Genomic DNA, 22,050 nt, shown 5'->3' with positions numbered 1-22,050 from the left:
TATGTAGCAAAGCCAGACTTTTGTCTCTGCTAGGTGTTTCTATTTTTGTTCATTTTTAACAAAAAAGAAACGTTGGGATTTGTCTTTTTATGTTAGACTTTGTGGTCTTTGCAATTGAATTCTGTTCTTGCTAGTCACAGAATCACGTTTTGACTGACATCAAGCGAGGCATCATTGCTGTTTTCGTTCCATTTTTGGCAACTACCTGGTATGTTTATATTGGCTCTGACTGGCCATGAAAAAAGTGGGCATGTCAGGTGTGATACAGGGGGTGGTATTGGGGAGGATCCAGCAGCCACTTAGCAATGCGAATGCCATCACTGAATATCGGTCGGCACCCACATAACTATTTAAAAGCTTTCTGGAGTCCTCTAAGTGCCTTCAGTACTGCGAGGATGCTGCGAGAGGTCGTGACAGTCATTTTGAAGATGCTGCCTCTAAGGGCAGGAGTGAGGGGGTTTTCTCCTTCCCCCATTGCCCTCCACTGGATCACCAGGGATCTAAGGTAGGCCTTGGGGCGTATCCAAACCGGGGGGGGGGGGGTTACAGTCCAGGGGGCGGGGCTATGAATGTCATGGACTGGGGGAGGGGGTAGGGAAGGAGGGAACGGGTGGGGTTTAAAATGGCTCCAGAAAGCTTTTAAATAGTTATGCGGGTCCCAGTCAATATAAGAAAATGCTGACTGCCGCCAGCTGAATATTATCCCAAAATGTGTTTGTAGTTTCTATGGCCTTGACATTGTATCCAATCAGGAAGCATAAGCTGGTCAGCAAGATGTCTTTTGTCACTTTGCTCTGCTGTAAAATAAACTTGTTAAGAAGAAAAACAGCTTCTAATCCATCAGTCTTATCCTACACATATAAACTGTGGTATATGTAATCATGTGAATTTATTTCTGGATACATTCCTGAAGAAACCAATAAGACCAATGGAAGTCTTGAAAAAAGACAAAGAAAAGGAGCCAGGATCCCATTCCATCTGTACTACGCTTAGGTGGAGCTTATGAACACCATGAACAACCTTCTGCCAGAGTCACTGGCCTGGTTAGCTGCCTTTCTATTAATGGGCCGGGTACCAAGCCTTGGAACAGCTTCAGTGAGACAGTTCTCTCACATTCAGACATACCTGCTGCTAAGTAACAATTGTAAGGCTGGACTGATTTACTCTTTTATGCTTGGTATTTAAATTTACAGTGTAATTATAAACTGCAAATTCAGACTAATTTGACATGATGGTGTGTTAAGGTTTTTGATACAGAACTATAGTGTAAAGAATAAGAAACTGAAAACAACTTGTGATATAATTTGTACCTGCTATGAGCATTTTCCTGCCATAATAATCTAATCTAATACAGAGATTTCTAGTCCGCTTTATCCTGGAAGGGCTCAAGGCGGATAACAAAAAATGGAACAAAATACCATTAAATTACAACAAACCAATAGCTAACCAAATACAGAAAAAGAAAATTAAATAGAAAAATGGATTACTACAAATTTATATATCATTCAAAATATAGAGAAAACAGATCAGTTTTAAGAACCTTTGTTTCCAAATTTTGTCATGGTTCTATTCCTAGTCTTATGACAGATTGGTGTGGAAGGTACTCAATCTTATCTCTTGAGCCGATCGTAAAGACCTGGGGGCGGAATAGAGTGATACCTCGAGAGAGAGAGAGAGATAATCTGACACTAAACCATGTAAAATTTTGGAAACAAATATAAGTAACAAAATAAATCCTTGCACGAATTGGCAACCAATGCAAGGCAATCAAAAGCGAAGTTACATGATCAGACAATCTGCCTTCCAAAATATCAACTTAGCTGCTGCTATCACATTTTCAATAGTGAGGGACAGGCAACCTCTGCAGGACTCCAGGAAACCTGCCTGTCCCTAGCAATTCAAAACACAATATTGAAACAGCACCCCCACTGGCAGCAATGAAGTTGGAGGACTCCCACCCAGATTAAAGGGAACAGTGCCCCCAGTGGAATTACCTTTATGCTCTCCAGACCCTATCAAAGCCAATTTCAAACAGCATCATGCTCTGCCTTGAACCCAATTATCTTGGCTCCACCCCCTGATGTGACATAATCAAACACTGCTACACTTTCACAGTGACGCATGTTTTAATATTTGTTGGACTGAATACTGTGTTGTGTTTTTGCAGTCATGGCCTTTAAGCTTTCCAGACCCTGTTGAAACCAATTTCAAACAGCGTTGTGCTCTGCCTTGCACCAAGTGATCTTGGTTCTGCCCCGGAGGTGACATCATCAAACACTGACTATAACTTTGCTACACGCACTTCTGGCATTCCGAAGGAGCATATCGTGCGCCATAGTGTGGTTTTTCATGTGCACTATGAGAATGCCTCACGATTTGCCATTTTCTCTTCATGTTTCACTATTTTATTTGCCCATCCAGGACACTGAAGAGATTCCACTACAATGATGCCCCCTTTATTTAATATTCAAGTTCACTGGAGTCATTGGTTGTTTGTTCCCAGGCTCTTGCCTCAGATAAATAAAGGTTATATCAACAATCCTGGTCTTAAATATTTTAATTATCGGCTAATTAAATTTATTATCTGTATTATAGCCTAAATTCTACAAATCAGTTCTCAAACAAATTTTATTTTACTATATCAAACTGTATAACTTTATAAACTTATAACATCAATTCTTAATCGGTAATAGAGATTCTACCACATCACTGGAACAAAATAATTTACCAACTTACAAAGTCACATCATCCAGTACTTAATATATATCTATAGTCTTTTCACTTAACTTATCTTCATTCCTGAATAGATGTTGAAATGTTCATCCACAAATAAATTGTCAAGTGTATGTTCGTTGGTAACCCAAAGATCAACGTTCAATCGATGAAATGATCCACGTCTTCTTAGGATAAATCAATTTCCTCAAAGCAGTCTACTCCACTCCAAACCAATGCTTCTATTGGATTTTTCTCACAATGGTGTAGCAATCTCTCATTATCCATATACTCCTCGGATCTCAACACAGGCCGTGTTTCATAGCTACTTCTTCAGGAGATCCTATATACACATATACAATATCACTCAACCCTATCAAACAGCAAATCATTACAAACAGCACGTTGATCTTTGGGTTACCAACGAACATACACTTGACAATTTATTTGTGGATGAACATTTCAACATCTATTCAGGAATGAAGATAAGTTAAGTGAAAAGACTATAGATATATATTAAGTACTGGATGATGTGACTTTGTAAGTTGGTAAATTATTTTGTTCCAGTGATGTGGTAGAATCTCTATTACCGATTAAGAATTGATGTTATAAGTTTATAAAGTTATACAGTTTGATATAGTAAAATAAAATTTGTTTGAGAACTGATTTGTAGAATTTAGGCTATAATACAGAAGATAAATAAAGGTGAGACATCTCACTCCTACACCACTACTTTCACCGCCTCCTTGTTTTCTTTTTCTTTTCCATCTTGAACTAGGGGTCCGATATTCAGACCATGGCAGTTAGCTGAGCTGACTCCCGTGGTCGGCGCTGAGCCCGGGTATTCAATGCCAGGCCAACTGGCATTGAATATCCGGTTTATTTTGGTCAGTTTAAATTTAACCAGCCTAGCCGATATTCAGCACTGGCCGGTTAAGGTTAAACTGGCCAAAGTTAGATCTGCTATTTTGGAGGCCAAATTTGGCCTCCAAACAGCCAGCGATGCTCTGAATATCGGTAGATAGCCGGTTATATCACTCGATATAACTGGTTATCCACTAGGCGCTAACTGGCAATATTCAGCGGGAGATAGCCGGCTATCTCCTGCTGAACATTGCTGGATAACCAGCTAAGTGCCGTTTAATCGGCTAGGAGCTGTTCCTGGCCGGTTAAACAGTTTTAAATATCAGGCAGAAGATGTATCTTTTTGGTTTCTAATACTAAAACAAAACAGAAAGTATTTGAAAGCCTGTTAATGTGTGTCTTGCAATTTTAACTGCACAGCTTTAGTAGGTAAAAAGGCTAAAGTCTAGCTGTACAAAAGCAGGTACAAGTCAGTGGTGTGCTGGAGCAGGCTCTCACATGCTTGCAAGAGCCGGTTGTTAAGTTTTTAAGAATTTTGGGAGCCGGTTGTTAAAGTTGGGCCCTCCATTGCTACTTTTAACAACTGGCTCCCAAAATGTGGGCTTGGGCTCCCTGCTGAATTCTCTTTTACTTTGCTGGTGGGTATGCTGAGCCCTGCCAGCCAAGTAAATAGACTACTGCTGCTCCCCGCTCCTTGTTTCCAGCTCCGGGCAGCAGGTTGGGACTTCTCCAGCATGTGAGAGAAGTTCCAGCATGCTGCTCAGAGCAAGACATTGGGGAGTGGTGGCAGTCCATTTATTGGCTGCCAGCAAAGGTATGCCTAGCGTGTCCGCACGAAGGGAGGGAGGAGAGAGAGGCAAGTGTTGCTCCCCCCGGCCACCCCTGGCCCTTCCAACTGCAGAGCTGGCTATATCCGGAGAAAGAGTCTGTTGTTAAAAATTTACCAGCACACCCCTGGTACAAGTGATCATGTATGTACTCACAGCAGGTTTTCTGGAGGAAGTAGAGGCACATTTTAGATTTGACAGCTGGAGCAATGCTAGAAGCATAACAATTATATGTGGCTTTTGTCCCAGTGTAGCCAGTTTGAAAACTGCCCCATACTTTACAAACTCCAAACAGGGATCCCTCAAACACAAAAACAGATTTGGGGATTTAAGAAAAAAACTTTCGGTGCTCCTCGATGGTCCTAATTTCTCTGCAATGTGTGTGCACTAATACCCAGGCAGGCACTTAGCTACACATTCATTTCAGATTTCTGAATAACTTAGAATTAATTAGTGACTGTCTCCGTTCAGTCAAATTCATTTTCATCAACTCATTGAAATGGAGTGACTAATTATGTCTTAGCCTGGTTAGCATAAGATACTTCCCTCCTTCCCATCTTATTTTCCTTTCAAGGACTCTCTTCAGCCTTTACTTTCCACCTTCCTTTCCTGAAATTTTCTAGTGGGCAGCTAATGTGGCAACTGCATATTTGGATTAGTTCATGTACTCAAACGTTTTAGTACTTCCCTGTCTGCCCTATAAATAATGCACCAATGTAGAGAAGAGTGCACATCACACTGGACACCATACTCAAAAGATTGGTCTGGGTGACTTCAGGAGTTTCCCAGACAACCCTGTCCTGCTGATCAGTTAAATTTGATTCAGTTAGATCCTTTGGTAGGACTAAAGTTTGCTGTGGTCAGAGGTGAAGTATGAGAGTTCCAGGGGTGGAGGGGCATGGTTAAAGCTTAGCTGGACATTATCATTGACAACTGCTGAGTAAGATGTAAATAGGAACAACTAAGAAATAAAATGGGAGAGTTAGAATATATTGTACTAAATGAAAAAATAGATATAATAGGCATTTCTGAGACCTGATGGAAGGAGGATAATCAGTGGGACACTGTAGTACCAGGATACAAATTATATCACAGTGATAGGGTTGATCAAACTGGTGGAGGGGTAGCATTGTATGTTAAGGAGGGCCTTGAATTGAATAGACTAAACATTCTACAGGACACAAAACACATCTTGGAATCCCTATGGATTGAAATTCTATGTGTAAGGGGGAAAAGGATAGTGATAGGAGTACATTACAGGACACAAAACACATCTTGGAATCCCTATGGATTGAAATTCTATGTGTAAGGGGGAAAAGGATAGTGATAGGAGTACATTACCGTCCACCTGGCCAGAATAAACAGACAGATGCAGAAATGTTATCAGAAGTTAGGGAGGCTAACAAACTGGAGAACATGATAATAATGGGTGATTTCAATTACCCTGATATTGACTGGATAAATGTAATCAGGGGCCTGGGCCCCCGCAGATTTTGCCCTGGACCCCCCTACCGCCGTCAACCCTCCCCCGCTGTTGCCATGGGTACCTTTGCTGGTGGGGGACCCCAACCCCCGCCAGCCAAGGTCCACTTCCTCCTGCCGCTTTTAAGTTCTTCTTCGTCCTAGGCTCCGTCACTCCGTGCTGTTCAAAGAAGCTGGCGCTGCTACCTCAATCCACTTTCGGAGTCTGACGTCGCTGCATGTTGTACGTGCAGGACATCAGACTCACAGATTCTGTTTCTGTGAGTATGATGTCCTGCACGTACAATGTGCAGCGACGTCAGACTCCAAAGAGGATTGAGGTAGCAGCACCAGCTTCTTTGAACAACACAGAGTGACGGAGCCTAGGATGAAGAAGAACTTAAAAGCGGCAGGAGGAAGCGGACCTCGGCTAGCGGGGGTTGAGGCCCCCCGCCAGCAAAGGTAGGTGACGGCGGCAGGGGGGGTCGGAAATGGCGGCGGCGGGGGGGGGGGGGCTATAATGTGCCCCCTCACTCTGGCTCCGGCCCCTGCTACCTCCGACTTTCAGATATGCCCCTGAATGTAACATCAGTGCATGCTAGAGAGATGAAATTCCTTGATGGAATCAAGGACTGCTTTATGGAGCAGATGATTCAGGAGCCAACAAGAAGAGGAAAAATTCTAGACCTAGTCCTTAGTGGAGCGAATGATCTGGTGCAGGAGGTAATGGTGCTGGGGCCTCTTGTAATTTATCTTTAAAATCATGCATTGTACCAGAAGATTGGAGGGTGGCCAATGTAATGTTGATTTTTAAAAGGGGTTTCAGAGGTGATCCGGGAAATTACAGACCGGTTAACCTGACATCGGTTCCGGGCAAAATGGTAGAAACTATTATAAAGAACAAAATTACAGAGCATATTCAAAAGCATGGATTAATGAGACAAAGCCAACATGGATTTAGTGAAGGGAAATCTTGCCTCAGCAATCTACTACATTTCTTTGAAGGGGTGAACAAACATGTGGATAAAGGTGAGCCAGTCGATATTGTATATCTGGATTTTCAAAAGATATTTGACAAAGTACCTCATGAAAGACTCCAGAGGAAATTGGAAAGTCATGGGATAAGAGGTAGTGTTCTATTGTGGATTAAAAACTGGTTAAAGTTAGAAAACAGAGAGTACGGTTAAATAGTCAGTATTCTCAATGGAGAAGGGTAGATAGTGGGGTTCCGCAGGAGTCTAGTTATTCCCATATCTAGATCATTTATAAATATGTTAAAAAGCAGTGGTCCCAACACAGTGAGGTAATTAAATATGCTGATGACATAAAATTATTCAAAGTTGTTAAATCACAAGAGGATTGTGAAAAATTGCAAGACAACCTTACCAGACTGGGAGACTGGACATCCAAATGGCAGATGATGTTTAATGTGAGAAAGTGCAAAGTGATGCATGTGGGAAAGAGAAACCCAAATTATAGTTACGTTATGCAAGGTTTCATGTTAGGAGTCACTGACCAGGAAAAGATTCTAGGAGCCATCGTTGGCAATACTTTGAAACCCTTTGCTCAATGTGCTGCGGTGGCAAAGAAAGCAAATAGAATGTTAGGTATTATTAGAAAAAGAATGGAAAATAAAAATGAGGATGTTATAATACCTTTGTATCGCTCCATGGTGTGACTGCACCTTGAATACTATGTGCAATTCTGGTCACTGCATCTCAAAAAAGATATAGTGGAATTAGAAAAGATACAGAGAAGGGCGACGAAAATGATAAAGGGGATGGGACGACTTCCCTATGAGGAAAGGCTAAAGCAGCTAGGGCTCTTTAGCTTGGAGAAAAGGCGACTGAGGGGAGATATAATAGAGGCCTATAAAATAATGAGTGGAGTGGAACGGGTAGACGTGAATTGCTTGTTTACTCTTTCCAAAAATACTAGGACTATGGGGCACGCAATGAAGCTACAAAGTAGTAAAGTTAAAACAAATCATAGAAAATATTTCTTCACTAAAAGTATAATTAAATTCTGGAATTCGCTGCCAGAGAATGTGGTAAAAAGCAGTTAGCTTAGCAGGGTTTAAAAAAAAGGTTTGGATGGGTTCACAAAAGAAAAGTCCATAAGCCATTATTAAAATGGAGTTGGGAAAATCCACTGCTTATTTCTAGGATGAACAGCAGAAAATGTACTGTTTTGGGATCTTGCCAGGTACCTGGATTGGCCACTGTTGGAAACAGGATACTGGGCTTGATGGACCTTCGGTCTGTCCCAGAATGGCAACACTTATGTACTTATAATGCTTTTCGTATGAAAATGGACTTTTTGAAAATTGCCCAACCAATATGCTGATAAAATAAGTAGTGCATCAAAGTGCATCACTGTACCCATATTAGGGGGATGTATTTCTGGCCTTGGGGTGGCATTTGGATATAAGTGCCTACTTTTGAATTTTCAAAATGTGCACATTATTTTACTCTACAAAAACACCCACATAGAAAGGCAGTGCAGATGTGTGAAGGAGGGCTTTTCCCAAGTAAAATTTCTAAATGAATATGCATGCATGCTTTCATTTTGAACACTGGTGCAAAGTTCGTGGGTAAAAATTACCTGTGAACTTTGTAGATGTGTAGGCATTCCACTAACACACACACCTTATGAAATCATCCTCGGAATACTGGTTCCCTCATTTCTCTTAGCAGCACTGACAACCCGATATTCAAACATAATGCATTCAGGTACCTTGTATTTGAAAACCAACTTGGATTGTGTGGGCTTAAAAGTACCTGACGGAGAATTTACCCAGAGGGTGCAAAATTAATAGAACCTCTTACCAAAAAGCTTGCTATCTGTCTAGGGCTAAGTGAAAACAAGCACTTACTACAATGGGTTGTCTGAAGTATTCATCCACAGCTGCATTCCGAAGGCTGGAGAGGTTAACTCCATAAAAGCACTGTTGGTACCTAAAAGAGTGGTTATTGTATGTAGTAAGATACTCAGAAAAGTGCAATAATGTCAGTGATCTGACTACCCAAACACAGGCTTGCAGGGAAATATGATGGTTAATATATAGAGTTCTGATTATCAAGGAGTGTCTCGATTATAGAACACTGCATTATATTACTCTTCCTGTATTTTATTGTTTAAAAATGTATTATACATTGGAGAGGGGTGGTGGTATACGTATGTCTTGTAGCGCTATAGAAATGATAAGTAGTAGTAGTAGTCTTGAGTTAATTGCACTTTATCTATTTTATTTTATAATTGTTCTACTGTGTTTTGGGAGAGAAGCACTGGGCTTCACCAGGGATATCTATTTGGGATTTTGCTTTGCATATAGAGGTGTATTTTCAAAGCACTTAAGACTTACAAAGTTACGTGGAGGGGCATTGCCGATATGACGCCCAAGCCCAACTTTGGATGTTTTGCACAAAACATCCAAAATCCGAATAGGAAAGGTCATTTTCGAAAAAAAAAAAAAAAAAAGTTTATCTTTTTTTTTTTTTGAAAATACTGTTTCGAACAAGGGTTTGTGCTTTGGACATTGTTTACTGGACAATTTTCGACCCCCCCCCCCCCCCCCCGAATAAGTGCCATTCGGATGTAGGAGGAGCCAGCATTTTTAGTAGACTGGTCCCCCAGACATCCCAGGAAAGCAATGGGGCACAGTAGAGGGCACTTCTGTGCACCTCATTAAAATGCTCCCAGGTGCACATCTCACCTTTGCTCCCTTATCTTGTTCCCTGAGCCCTCGAAAATCCACCTAAAACACACAGTCCCCCACTACAATCAGGGCCACCAAGGGGGGGGGGGGGGTAAAATTCCCCATGGCCCAGCATCCAAGGGGGTGTGTCCTTCTATGTTAAATTGTACAGCGCTGCGTAACCCTAGTAGCGCTTTAGAAATGTTAGTAGTAGTAGTAGTAGTCTAGCATTACTCTCCTGTTCCTGTGCACGGTAGCGGCACAGAGCAGAGTACTTCCTTTCTGCCGCGCCCAAACAGCTTCTTTGGTCGCAGCAGGAAGGAAGGAAGGACTCTGCTCTGTGGCGCTGCCACGCACAGGAACAGGAGAGCAATGCTGGCGCCAGGCCCTGGGGAAGTTTGATGTGCACAGTGACAGCCTGGAACAGGAGTGCAGTACAAGTAAGCAGGGTGGCAGCAGGACATGCGGCCCACCTGGAGAGGGGGGTGGACCAGGGGCGTAGCCAGACTTCGGTGGGAGGGGGGTCCAGAGCCCAAGGTAAGGGGGCACATTTTAGCCCCCTCCCCGCCATTGCCGACACCCCCCCCATTGCTGACCCGCCGCCACCTTTCACGACCTCCCGCCCTCTCGATCCCCCCTCCCGCCGCAAACCCTCCTCCGCCGCCGCCTACCTTTGCTTTTGCTGGCGGGGGACCCCAATGCCCGCCAGCTGACATCCTCTTCGTCCTGTAGTCAGTGCAAAAAAGTCTTCATTCTGTTACAGAGGACGTCGGCTGGCGGGGATTGGGCTACCCCGCCAGCAAAAGCAAAGGTAGGCGGCGGGGGAGGGTTCGTGGGGGGGGGGTCGAGAGGGTCATCAGGAGGGAGGTCCAGGATGAAATCTACGGGGGCCCAGGCCCCCTCAGGCCCCACGTAGCTACACCACTGGGGTGGACCCAGAGAGGGGGGGCAGGCCCAGGGGGGTGTTTGCCCCAGGCCCGGCTTTATCTCTTGGTGGCCCTGACTACAATTGCCCTTATGGGTGAAGGGGGCACCTATATGCAGGTACAGTACGTTTTTAGTGACTTTAGGAGGGGTCATAGTTTTCACCACAAGTGTGACAGGTTGAGGGAGATAGGGACCTGGGACCTGGGTTCCCAACGCCATAGTGCACTATTTGCATGCTGCTCTAATAGACCTAACTTTAGCATCTGAGGCTGTCATAGAAGCTGGTAAGTCATATTTTTATTCACATTTTTGGGGGGTGGGAGGGGGGGGGGATCAGTGACCACTTGGGGGCTATTGGGAATCACCCCTGAATCCCTCCAGTGGTTATCTGGTCATTTAGGGCACCTTTTTGTACCTTATTCATTCTGAAAACAGGTCTAGACCAAAATGTCTTATTTTTAGTCCTGTATGTTTTTGTTTTGTTCCATTATGGCTGTAAAATGTCCAAGGCATCTAATCCCACCTTCGAAACACCCCCAATACACCCCCTTGTTATTTGGATGTACTGCACACAAATTGCATAGATAAACGTCTGCAAAATAGTTTCTGAAAATATTGATTTGGACGTTTTGAGAAGAAAAATGTCCAAACGGTGCTTTATGACACTTTCTGGATGTTTTTCTCTTTTGAAAATGAGCCTCATAGTAACCTATGGAACTTTGTAAGTCTGTGCTTTGAAATAAGCCCCATGGTGTAATATTTTTGAAGTGTACATAAGAAATAGACATGATCATGGTCTATCAGTTGAAAACTCGTATGCCACAGGTGCTTATCTTAATACATACATTCACTGACGCATCACTTTCTGTACAGGTAGCAGCATATATATGTAGTGAATGGTGATCAAATTGGCACTCTCCATTTAGCAGTTGAATATCATCACTGAGGGGGGCATTTATCATCGTGGGCTACTGTTAAGTTGGGTTATTTTTAGAAGAGGGTCTCATGTTATGCAGTGAGACCTTGTGTTACAATAACCCAACTTATGGTAAAATACTTGACTTAAGAGTAGCCCACATTAATAAATCCCCCCCCCCCCCCCACACACACTGTAATGGCTAATTTTAAGCTCCACTTGGATCCTATTATTAAATGGTGACTGTCTGGCTAATTTCAATTCATGCAGCTCAATACTAGCCACATAAGCTTTGAAAATATGCAGATAAACAGAACTTGCTTAGATTATTGGCTCATATACTGCTAATTCATTATTTTTTTTACCTATCTGTGAGATTCTCCCTTGTAGTTTTTCCTACAGCCCTGTCATCCCTCATGTTTAGAAGAGTGTCAAATATTATGACACATACAGGTTGTAATTTTACAAACTTTTTGCAACGGTAAAACCTTGGTTCCCTGAGTTTTTAATGTAAAAGTATACACTATAACGAGATGAGACATTTATGCAGCCTGCATGTAGGCATTTTCTGGGCATTGAACAGAGAGCACAGGTGGAGTCACAATTTACACATCTATTTTATAAAATATGCACATATATATGAACTTCAGGCACTAACATTTATATCTCTTCCAAGCAGTCGTATGTGACCTTTGTCTTCAATCTAGGCATGATTTCTGCCATTTCATCCCTACTATTTTACAAAGATACATAAGTCTTTATAAAATAGGTTGGAAATTGGCATCTACTTGCCCGCTCAATCTAGGTGCCATGTTATAAAATTACTCTCACAGTGTTAACTAACTGGATCCTACAAATAAGACGTGTCATTTCTAGCATCACATCAGAAGGAATGAATTGGATCCAATGAGCATGTGATGTAGGTTAGACTTAAGAAGAAACAAGTGTAAAAGTCCAAACAAAGCAAAGAAAGCACAATAAGACTCCAAGAGTGGGTGTTGCATTCAAACTTTAATAATGGACCCGACAAGGGCTGTGTTTCAACAGAATATCTGAATTAGGAGTCTTCAATATCAACGGTGTAATGGGAATTACCCTCTGTTCTTTCAATATGGATGAACTTCCAAAAATACAGTGGTGGAAACAGCACTTTTGATTCACTCTTAACTGAATGATTGTTGCCTGTGCAGACATGAAGCATCCCCCCAAAAAACTTAATTTGTTTTGCTCAAAGGTACTGATGTGAATTATTACCACTCATTACCACTGCTGACCGTGAAATGATTGGAGCCGCGGTTTCATTAATGAAACCTAGATCCATGACCAAAAGGACCCTACAATCCTAGACCTATGCCCTCCAGGATACAAAATCACACATTGGACCAGAAAGGAAAAGAGAGGCGGAGGCTTAGCATAATCTATCGATCTCACTTTACCACAGAAACTACTGCCGAGTCCATGACACCTCAACTTGAAATGGCCTCAATCAGAATCCACAACAAAACCCTTTGCAAACATTTGTCTTGCGTCCTGTTTTACAGATTTCCAGGTAACTGGAATGAAAGCCAGACTAACTTCATGGACTTCATCTCAAACACACGTGTAACCAATTCCAATGTACTAGTAATAGGAGACATCAACCATCACTTAGAAAACCAAACTCAACCAACGCATGAGAATGTAAGGAATTCCTCCAATTATGGGATCTCAAATGGCCACAAATCCAAGCAACCCACATCAAAGGGCACACACTTGATCTCATCTCACACAAACTTTCAACAGACCAGAATAATAACAGATATTAAATGGACAGAAACACCCTGGACTGATCACTACGAACTAAACTTATCCCTACACTGGCGGAAGAAAGGACTACATCAAATACAAGAACACACAACCTACAGAACAAGAGGTCAAGTAGACTCGAAAACATTCTGGCAACAGATATATAACAATGAATGGACAGCACAAACAGACTCCATATACTACCTCATGGAATGGGATAAAAGATGCAAATGCATACTAGATGAAATAGCACCCTTAAGAACAAGATCTTCACTTAAGTATAACTCAATACCGTGGTTCTATGATGAACTGAAAAGGCTAAAAACACAATCCAGAAAACTCGAAGGAGCATGGAAAAAAACAAAAGATGAACACACTCAACACATGGAAACAATCACTAAGAAAGTACAAATACGCTATAAGACAGAGCAAAAGATCATACTATAAAACTAAAATAGGGACAGATTACAAAGACATGAAGAAATTATACCAACTTGTGAACAAACTCCTAAACACCAACCTGGTCACTACATCGAATACAGACATCCCATCTGCAGATAAACTTTCTAACTATTTCAACAAAAAAATAGTAAACCTACGCAACATGTTACCTCAGGACAACACTGACATCGAAAACTTCCTTAACGAGTTGGACCCAACCACGGCAGAATACCCGGCTGACTGTACCTGGTTAAATTTTGCCCTCCTCACCATCGATACAGTCGCACGGGCAATCAGCAGGTTCTCCAACACTCACTGTAAACCAGATACCTGCCCCAATTACTTAATGAAATCTGCCCCTGACCGCTTCATAGTAGACCTCACATCCCACCTAAACTACATGCTACAGCAAGGTCTCTTCCCTAAGGAAAATGGCAATATACTACTCACTCCGATACCAGAAGACACCAAGAAAAAAACAAATGAAATCACTAACTACCATCCAGTAGCATCCATCCCGTTGTCAGTCAAACTGAAGGAAAGCATGGTAACCAAACAACTTATAGATTACATAAACAAATTCTCAATATTACATGAATCACAGTCAGGTTTCCACCCCCTCCACAGCACAGAAACAGTACTACTCACTCTCCTAGCCAAATTCAAGCAGGAAATAGCAATAGGCAAAAACATCCTCTTCCTCCAATTCGACATGTCTAGCGCATTCGACATGGTAAACCACAATATATTAGTAAGACTACTAGATAAGTTCGGGATTGGTGGAAACATACTAAGCTGGATCAAGGGTTTCCTAACCACATGAGCATACCAAGTAAAATCAAACTCAAACATATCATCACCATGGAAAGCAGACTGCGGAGTACCACAAGGATCACCGCTATCACCGATCCTCTTCAACGTAATGATGACCCTTCTAGCCAAGTCCTTATCCAACCAAGGCCTTAACCCCTTCATCTATGCAGACAATGTCACAATATACATTCCTTACAAATCTAAACTGACAGAAATCACCAACGAAATCACGACCAGCTTGAACATCATGGACTCCTGGGCAAATGCATTTCAACTAAAACTCAACAAAGAAAAAACACACTGTCTTATCCTCTCATCCCAACACAACGCGGACAATCCCACAATTATCAACACCCCAGATTACACCCTCCTTATCTCAGACAGCCTGAAAATCCTCAGCTTTACATTGGACCGCAACCTAACACTAGAGATCCAAGTGACATCCACAACAAAAAAAATGTTCCATTCAATGTGGAAACTCAAACTAGTGAAACAATACTTCCCAAGGGAAACATTTCACAACCTGATACAATCAATGATACTAAGCCACGTAGACTACTGCAATGCAATTTATGTGGGATGCAAAGAACAAACATTAAAGAAATTTCAGACTGCTCAAAACACGGCAGCTAGGCTTATCTTCGGAAAAACACGATTTGAAAGCGCAAAACCCCTCTGCGAAAAACTACACTCGCTCCCAATCAAAGAACGTATTGCTTTCAAAATCTGTACTCTGGTCCACAAAATTATCTACGGTGAAGCCCCGAGATACATGACAGACTTGATCAACTTTCCATCTAGAAACACATCCAAATCTACAAGAACAAACCTAAATCTGCACTACCCAAGCTGAAAAGGACTCAACTACAAATCAACCTATGCATCCAATTTCTCCTACATAAGCACACAACTGTGGAACGCATTACCAAAAGCCTTGAAAACCACGTTCGATCACCTAAACTTCCAGAAAAAACTAAAAACTAACCTGTTTAAAAAGGTATACCCTACCAATCCCTCATAAATGCCTGATCTCTGCAACACAATAAACCTAAAGTACGAAATGGACATAACACAACTCTTCCATTGAACGATTCCCTAATGTGGCTGTGCCACATGAACTTTATCTTACCACAACATCACTTTGTATTTGTTTACACCGGAGTATGCAAACGCCTCTCCGGTACTATGTAAGCCACATTGAGCCTGCAAATAGGTGGGGAAATGTGGGATACAAATGTAACAAATAAATAAATAAAATAAATGTGCTGCAGTGAGTGATACCGGAGTGAAACTGGAGCGACACCGAAGCATTGCCAGATAAGTAGCGCTGTCGATGATTTATTTATTTATTTATTGCATTTGTATCCCACATTTTCCCACCTCTTTGCAGGCTCAATGTGGCTTACAATACATCATGAATAGTGGAGACATATAAGAAAGTATACATTTAGCATTACAGAAGGATCTTGGGTAGCATGATAATGATAAAACATATTAGTATCCTATTCTTCTTTAAGCTATCTAAGTGTATGAGGAGTTGAAATGCCGTTAGATAAGCAGTACAGTTGGCATTTTTTTTCAACTTCTACTGAATTATATATGGGCTTAACGATTTGGATATGAACATGGACTATTAAGAAATCTGCACACTGCTAATGTAGTTGTTGCAAGATTGAATGTGACCCCAATGAACAAGATCGAATTTGAGGTATCACCTGACAAGCAATGCTGTCTATGCTCTAATTGATTTTTTTCAAGACACTTTATAGATACCATTGTCCGGGCACAATTGAGTCTGAACTTTATATAGTTTCTGTATGTGGAATTTAAACTTGCTATTGTATGATCAGCCACGTGTGGCTTTTTTCAGAAGTGGGTTTTTTTTTTCCCTGGTGGTTTTTTTTTGGGGGGGGGGGGGTTGTTTTCCCACTTCTGTTTTTGCTCATGGAAGAAAGCTGATGATAGTAACCCCATTGAGGTCTATATAATGAGCCAATGCAGGCTTTCCACAGGGTAGTTGAGGCTTGATTTTGTTTATAAATTTACTAGTTGGCAGTGGTAACAAGTGGTAATAATTCACATCAGTACCTTTGAGCAAAACGAATTAAGTTTTTTTGGAATTAGCATCTGCATTTTGCTCTCCAATTTTTATAGCTGCTTTAACACAGACATGAAGCATTACACTTGGATGGCTTTTGGCTGTCCAACTGTAATGCTTCACATCTGTATAGGCAGCAATTGCTCATTCAGAGTGAATCAAAAGTGCTGTTTCTGCCATTGTATTTTTTGGAAGTTTCATCCACATTTAAAGAACAGAGGGAAATTTCCACTACACCATCGATACTCCTGACTCAGGCATTCTGCTGAAACGGCCCTTATTAAAGAGTTTGGATGCAACATCTACTCTTGGCGGCCCATTGTGCTTGCTTTGGAGGCTGTATTTAACACAAGTGAGGCATTAGGGCATGTGATAGGAAATGATTAGAGGGACGGTGAAGAGAATTCTAGGAAGAAAAGAGCTCTGGGAATTGAACTGGTACAAAAAGGGAGGGCTGGGACTCCAGAATCCATCCAGGAAAGGAGAAGACAAAAGAGAGAAGACAGGAAATGAAGAACTGCTGGGGAGTGTAGTCCCAATCCTCAGGCCCCGCTTCCCACCCCAGCCAGAGTCAAGAGAGGGGAGCCTGGGGTCAAAGGTCAAAGAGGAGCAGGGTTATTCCCTGGATGATGCGAAGCTAAGAGGTTTGGGTTGCACTCTGAGTGGAGATAGGATTTGGTCTACCCTAACAATTTATCATGGTACAGTTAGCTGGAAACAGCAGTAGAAAATAAATTCTCCCTATTAAGAAACAGCATTAGTGTCAGTAATTTTTGTCAGCACATATAGAACTCAATTCTGTAAATGGCACCCAAATTTGGGCACCAAAAATAAATATGCTAAGAGTTATTCTATAAATGGAGCTCAAAGTTGTGCGCTGTTTACAGAATAGCGCTTGGTGCCAGGATCCGCAGCCAATTTTAGGCATCACAATTTATACCAACTGAACCCTGGTGTAAATCCCCTCACCTAAATTAGGCACAGATCCCATGACCTGCCCATGTCCCTCTCATGACTACATCCCATTTTTTGATCCATGCAGAAAAATTTATGCCCACGTCTTTCTAGAATAATGGCTATATGTGTGCGTAAATTTCGATTTTCCCCAATTAGTGCCGATAATTGATTGTTAGTGCCCAATTATCAGTCTTATTTGGCTCAGTTAAATTGCATATACAATTTTGAGTGCTATATATGGAATTAGGAGGATAAAGTGTTGGCACCATTTAGAGAATAGCGTTTGGCGCTGGGATTTGGGTGCAAGAATTTACACCAAATTAAACCTGGTGTAAATTCTCACCCCTAAGTTATGCATGGATCTCCCTTATTCAGTAAAACTGTGCACAAATTCAAGAAGGAAACAACCCTGATTTGCCCATGCCCTTCCTGTGGCCATGCTCCCATTTCAGATCCATGCGTAAAACTTACGTGCAGATCCTAGCGCCTAAAGATGTGTGCACAAATTCAAATTAATGACAATTAGTGCTGATAATTATTAGCATCCAATTATCAGTGCTAATTGGTTCATTTATCAATTAAATTGCATGCACAAATTGGGTGTGCATCCATAATTTGTGCATGCAATTTTGAGCACCATATATAGAATTAGGGTGATAACGTCTAAATTGAATTCAATTTACTTCCTAAGAATGCTGCACTAAGGCAATTCAAACACTTTACATGGAAGCAATTTTTAAAAACGTAGAATAAATTATCACAGCATGTTAAATTGGTAAAAATTTTATCCTTGTCTATACTGTCCCCCTGCTGCACCCCCCTCCACCACCCCTCTACTTTTGGTGTTCCCTTTTCTCCACCTGAATCATCAACTTTCACTCTAGTTCATTAGAACATAACAATATCCATATGGGGTCAGACCAATGGCCCATCTAGTCCAGTATCCTGCTTCCAACAGTGGCTAATCCAGGTCACAAGTACCTGGCAGAAACCCAATTAGTAGCACCAATCACAGGACAAGCAGTGGCTTTCCTCATGTCCATCTCAATAACAAACTATGGACCTTTCCTCTAGGAACTTGTCCAATCCTTTTTTAAACGCAGATACGCTAACCACTGTTACCACATCCTCTGGCAGTGAATTTCGGAGCTTAACTATTCTTTGAGTGTCCCCTGGTCTTTGTACTTTTTGAAAGAGTGAAAAATCGATTCACTTCTACCATTCTACATCACTCAAGATTTTATAGACCTCAATCATATCCGCCCTCAGCCATCTCTTTTCCAAGCTGAAGAGCCCTAACCTCTTTAACCTTTCTTCATATGGGAGGAGTTCCATTTCCTTTATCATTTTGGTTGCTCTTCTTTGAACCTTTTCTAATTCTGTTATATTTTTTTGAGATGCAGTGACCATAATTGAACACAATACTCAAGGTGAGGTAGCACCATGGGACAATACAGAGGCATTATAATATTCTTGGTCTTATTTTGCATCTTCCTAATAATTCCTAGCATCCTGTTTTTTTGGCTGCTGTGCAGAAGATTTCAGAGTACTGTCTACAATGACACCTAGATCTTTTTCTTGAGTGCTGACCCCCAAGGTGAACCCTAGCATCAGGTAACTATGATTTGGATTATTCTTTCCAATGTGCATCACTTTGCATTTGTCCACCTTAAATTTCATCTACCAATTGGATGCCCAGTCTTCCAGATTACTTAGGTCTTCCTACAACTTTTCACAATCTGCATGTGTTTTGACAACTCCAAATAGTTTTGTGTCATCTGCAAATTTAATCACCTCACTCATCGTTCCATTTTCCAGATAATTTATAAATATGTTAAATAGCACTGGTTCCAGTACAGATCCCTGCGGCACTCCACTATTGACGTTGCCTCCTATCCCATGACACCCTAATTTTCTCAGGAGTCTCCCATGAGGAAATTTGTCAAAAGCTTTCTGAAAATCTAGATACACTACATCAACCGGATCACTTTCATCCACATGTTTATTCATGCCTTCAAAGAAATGAAGCAAATTGGTGAGGCAAGACTTCCCTTGGCTGAACCCATTCTGATTGTATCCCATTAAACCATGTTTGTCTACGTGTTCTATAATTTTATTCTTTATAATAGTTTCCACTATTTTTCCGGCACTAAAGTCTAACATTCCGGTTAGTAATTTCCCAGATCACCCCCTGGAACCCTTTTTAAAAATCGGCAATACATTGGCCATTCTCCAATCTTCAGGTACTATGGATGATTTTAATGACAAGTCACAGACCACTAACAACAGATCAACAATTTCATGTTTGAATTCTTTCAGTATCCTGGGATGTATGCCATCTGGTCCAGGTGATTTATTGCTGTTTAACTTGTGTGGGTCACACAGAATAAATAAGATGTAAACATCTTCATTACAGAGCAGTTTCAACTTACTTTCCACTTACACATGCAAGGAGTCTACCTGTACTACCACTATAAAACCTTCTCGCTGCTGAAAACCCACAAATTTCACCTTCAGGATATTCATTATTGGGATGTAATCAATAGAAATAAAACAAAATAAAACATGGAAAAGAAAATAAGATGATACCTTTTTTATTGGACATAACTTAATACATTTCTTGATTAGCTTTCGAAGGTTGCCCTTCTTTGTCAGATCAGAAATAAGCAAATGTTGGTAGATGACAGTATATATAAGTGAAACATCAAAGCGTCAAAGATCTGGGTTTTCTAGCCCATTATAAACCATAAAATTGTACTGCTTCGTCACCCTCCTGTCTCCACCCGACTCTTCCTGTCTCTCACCTATCCACCCCCATCCTGTTAGACTATCACTGAAATGCTTTGATGTTTCACTTATATATACTGTCATCTACCAACATTTGCTTATTTCCGATCTGACAAAGAAGGGCAACCTTCGAAAGCTAATCAAGAAATGTATTAAGTTATGTCCAATAAAAAAGGTATCATCTTATTTTCTTTTCCATGTTTTATTTTGTTTTATTTCTATTGATTACCCTTAAAAGTGGACTAACACGGCTACCACACCTCTCTACTCATTATTGGGATGAAAAGACCCAGGGTGGCATTTCTTGAGTGCAATTCCTTCATCGCATCATTGAAGGGCTTCAGGACTTTTATGATTTGTCCAATCTGGATAGCCCTATAGACTTCCAAAATGGATCTTAGTCCAATAAAATAAAACCTGCTATATGATCTCAGTATGGACAGGCAGAGTCTAGTATGTCTAGTGAACATTCTGGCCTTGCCCAGAAACTGGAAGAATATAGGAGTGTCTATATAATTAACCTTTCCAGCATCAGATAGGTAGATTTCCGCTTAGCACCAACATCCTGAATAACCTGGTAGACAGGTGTCCCTGCTGCTTCTTGCTTCTCATGCCCACCCTTCATACTTTGGTGGAAACTCACTGCTGTTTATGAGCACTTTTGACCAGTAACTTCAGATATCTGTACTACTTCCTTGTTCCTAGGGCCAGGAAGTCTGTTACTGCCAGGTACAGCAACTGTGCATAGCATCAGATACCAATAAAGCCCCTTTCATTCACATCTGTTACAAAATAGCCAGGAATCCCAGGCATCAATTTTTAACACTTAGAAAATTATATACTGCCAAGCTCAAAATTGATAAACAAGCCAATAAGATAAAAAGAAGTTTGACAAATGAGGCCACCCAGTGCTATGAACTAAACAAGATTTTAAAAATTTGTGTTTCTAACAGGCAGTCACTTCTAAGAAGTACTAGCACGTCACAAGAATTTAAGCTTGCTTGCACTTTTAGATTTTCCCGTATGCAGCATATTGTTAGACAGATTATTAGAAAACTTTGGCAAATTGTTCAGAACCAAAGCTGTTTCAATAAAATAAGAAATCACAATAGCCTACACAAGGCTTGGACAAGAATTTAAGGGGTCCATTACTAAGCCGCGTAGTCGCCTATGCGCGCCCAACATGCATCAATTCGGAGTTACCGCCCGGCTACCGCATGGCCTGGGTGGTAATTTTGTTTTTTACACGTGTCCGCTCCACGCACCGGAAAATAAAATTATTTTCCGGTGCACAGCAGAAACTGGGCGGTAATTGTCATTCTATGTGCATAGACAATTACCACATGGTTAATGCATGAGACCTTACCTCTAAGTCAATGGATGGTGGTAAGGTCTCAGACCCAAAATGGATGCACGCAAATACAATAATACATCAAACAAATCTGGTCTGCTCCGTGAGTGTTCTCAGCTGCTCCAAGGTCAGCTGTGACAACTGGCTCCCAAAATCCTCCCCCGCTACAGACACAGTTTTCACTGGAGTAGAACGAGTAAAAGTGAATTACATAAGTATTGCCATACTGGGACAGACCAAAGGTCCATCAAGCCCAGCATCCTGTTTCCAACAGTGGCCAATCCAGGTCACAAATACCTGGCAAGATCCCCAAAAAGTACAAAACATTTTATACTGCTTATCCCCAGAAATAGTGGATTTCCCCAAGTCCAAGTTAATAATGGTCCATGAACTTTTCCTTTAGGAAGCCGTTCA

At 41.3% G+C, this 22,050-nt stretch overlaps 1 protein-coding gene across 2 annotated transcripts in view; it reads right to left on the bottom strand.

Moving 5' to 3' along the window:
* LOC115463376 (histone-arginine methyltransferase CARM1-like) overlaps positions 1-22,050 on the bottom strand; it is a 220,459-nt gene that overhangs the window by 40,709 nt on the left and 157,700 nt on the right. For both annotated transcript variants that reach the window (XM_030193817.1, XM_030193818.1), the window contains exon 8: positions 8,740-8,821. In XM_030193817.1, coding sequence (XP_030049677.1) covers positions 8,740-8,821 — 82 coding nt within the window. The remainder of the gene's footprint in view (positions 1-8,739; positions 8,822-22,050) is intronic.

Source organism: Microcaecilia unicolor, chromosome 2 (assembly GCF_901765095.1).
Source record: "Microcaecilia unicolor chromosome 2, aMicUni1.1, whole genome shotgun sequence".
Lineage (NCBI taxonomy): Eukaryota > Metazoa > Chordata > Amphibia > Gymnophiona > Siphonopidae > Microcaecilia > Microcaecilia unicolor.
The sequence above is the reverse complement of the archived record's forward strand: the minus strand, read 5'-3'. Positions and strand labels throughout refer to the sequence as shown.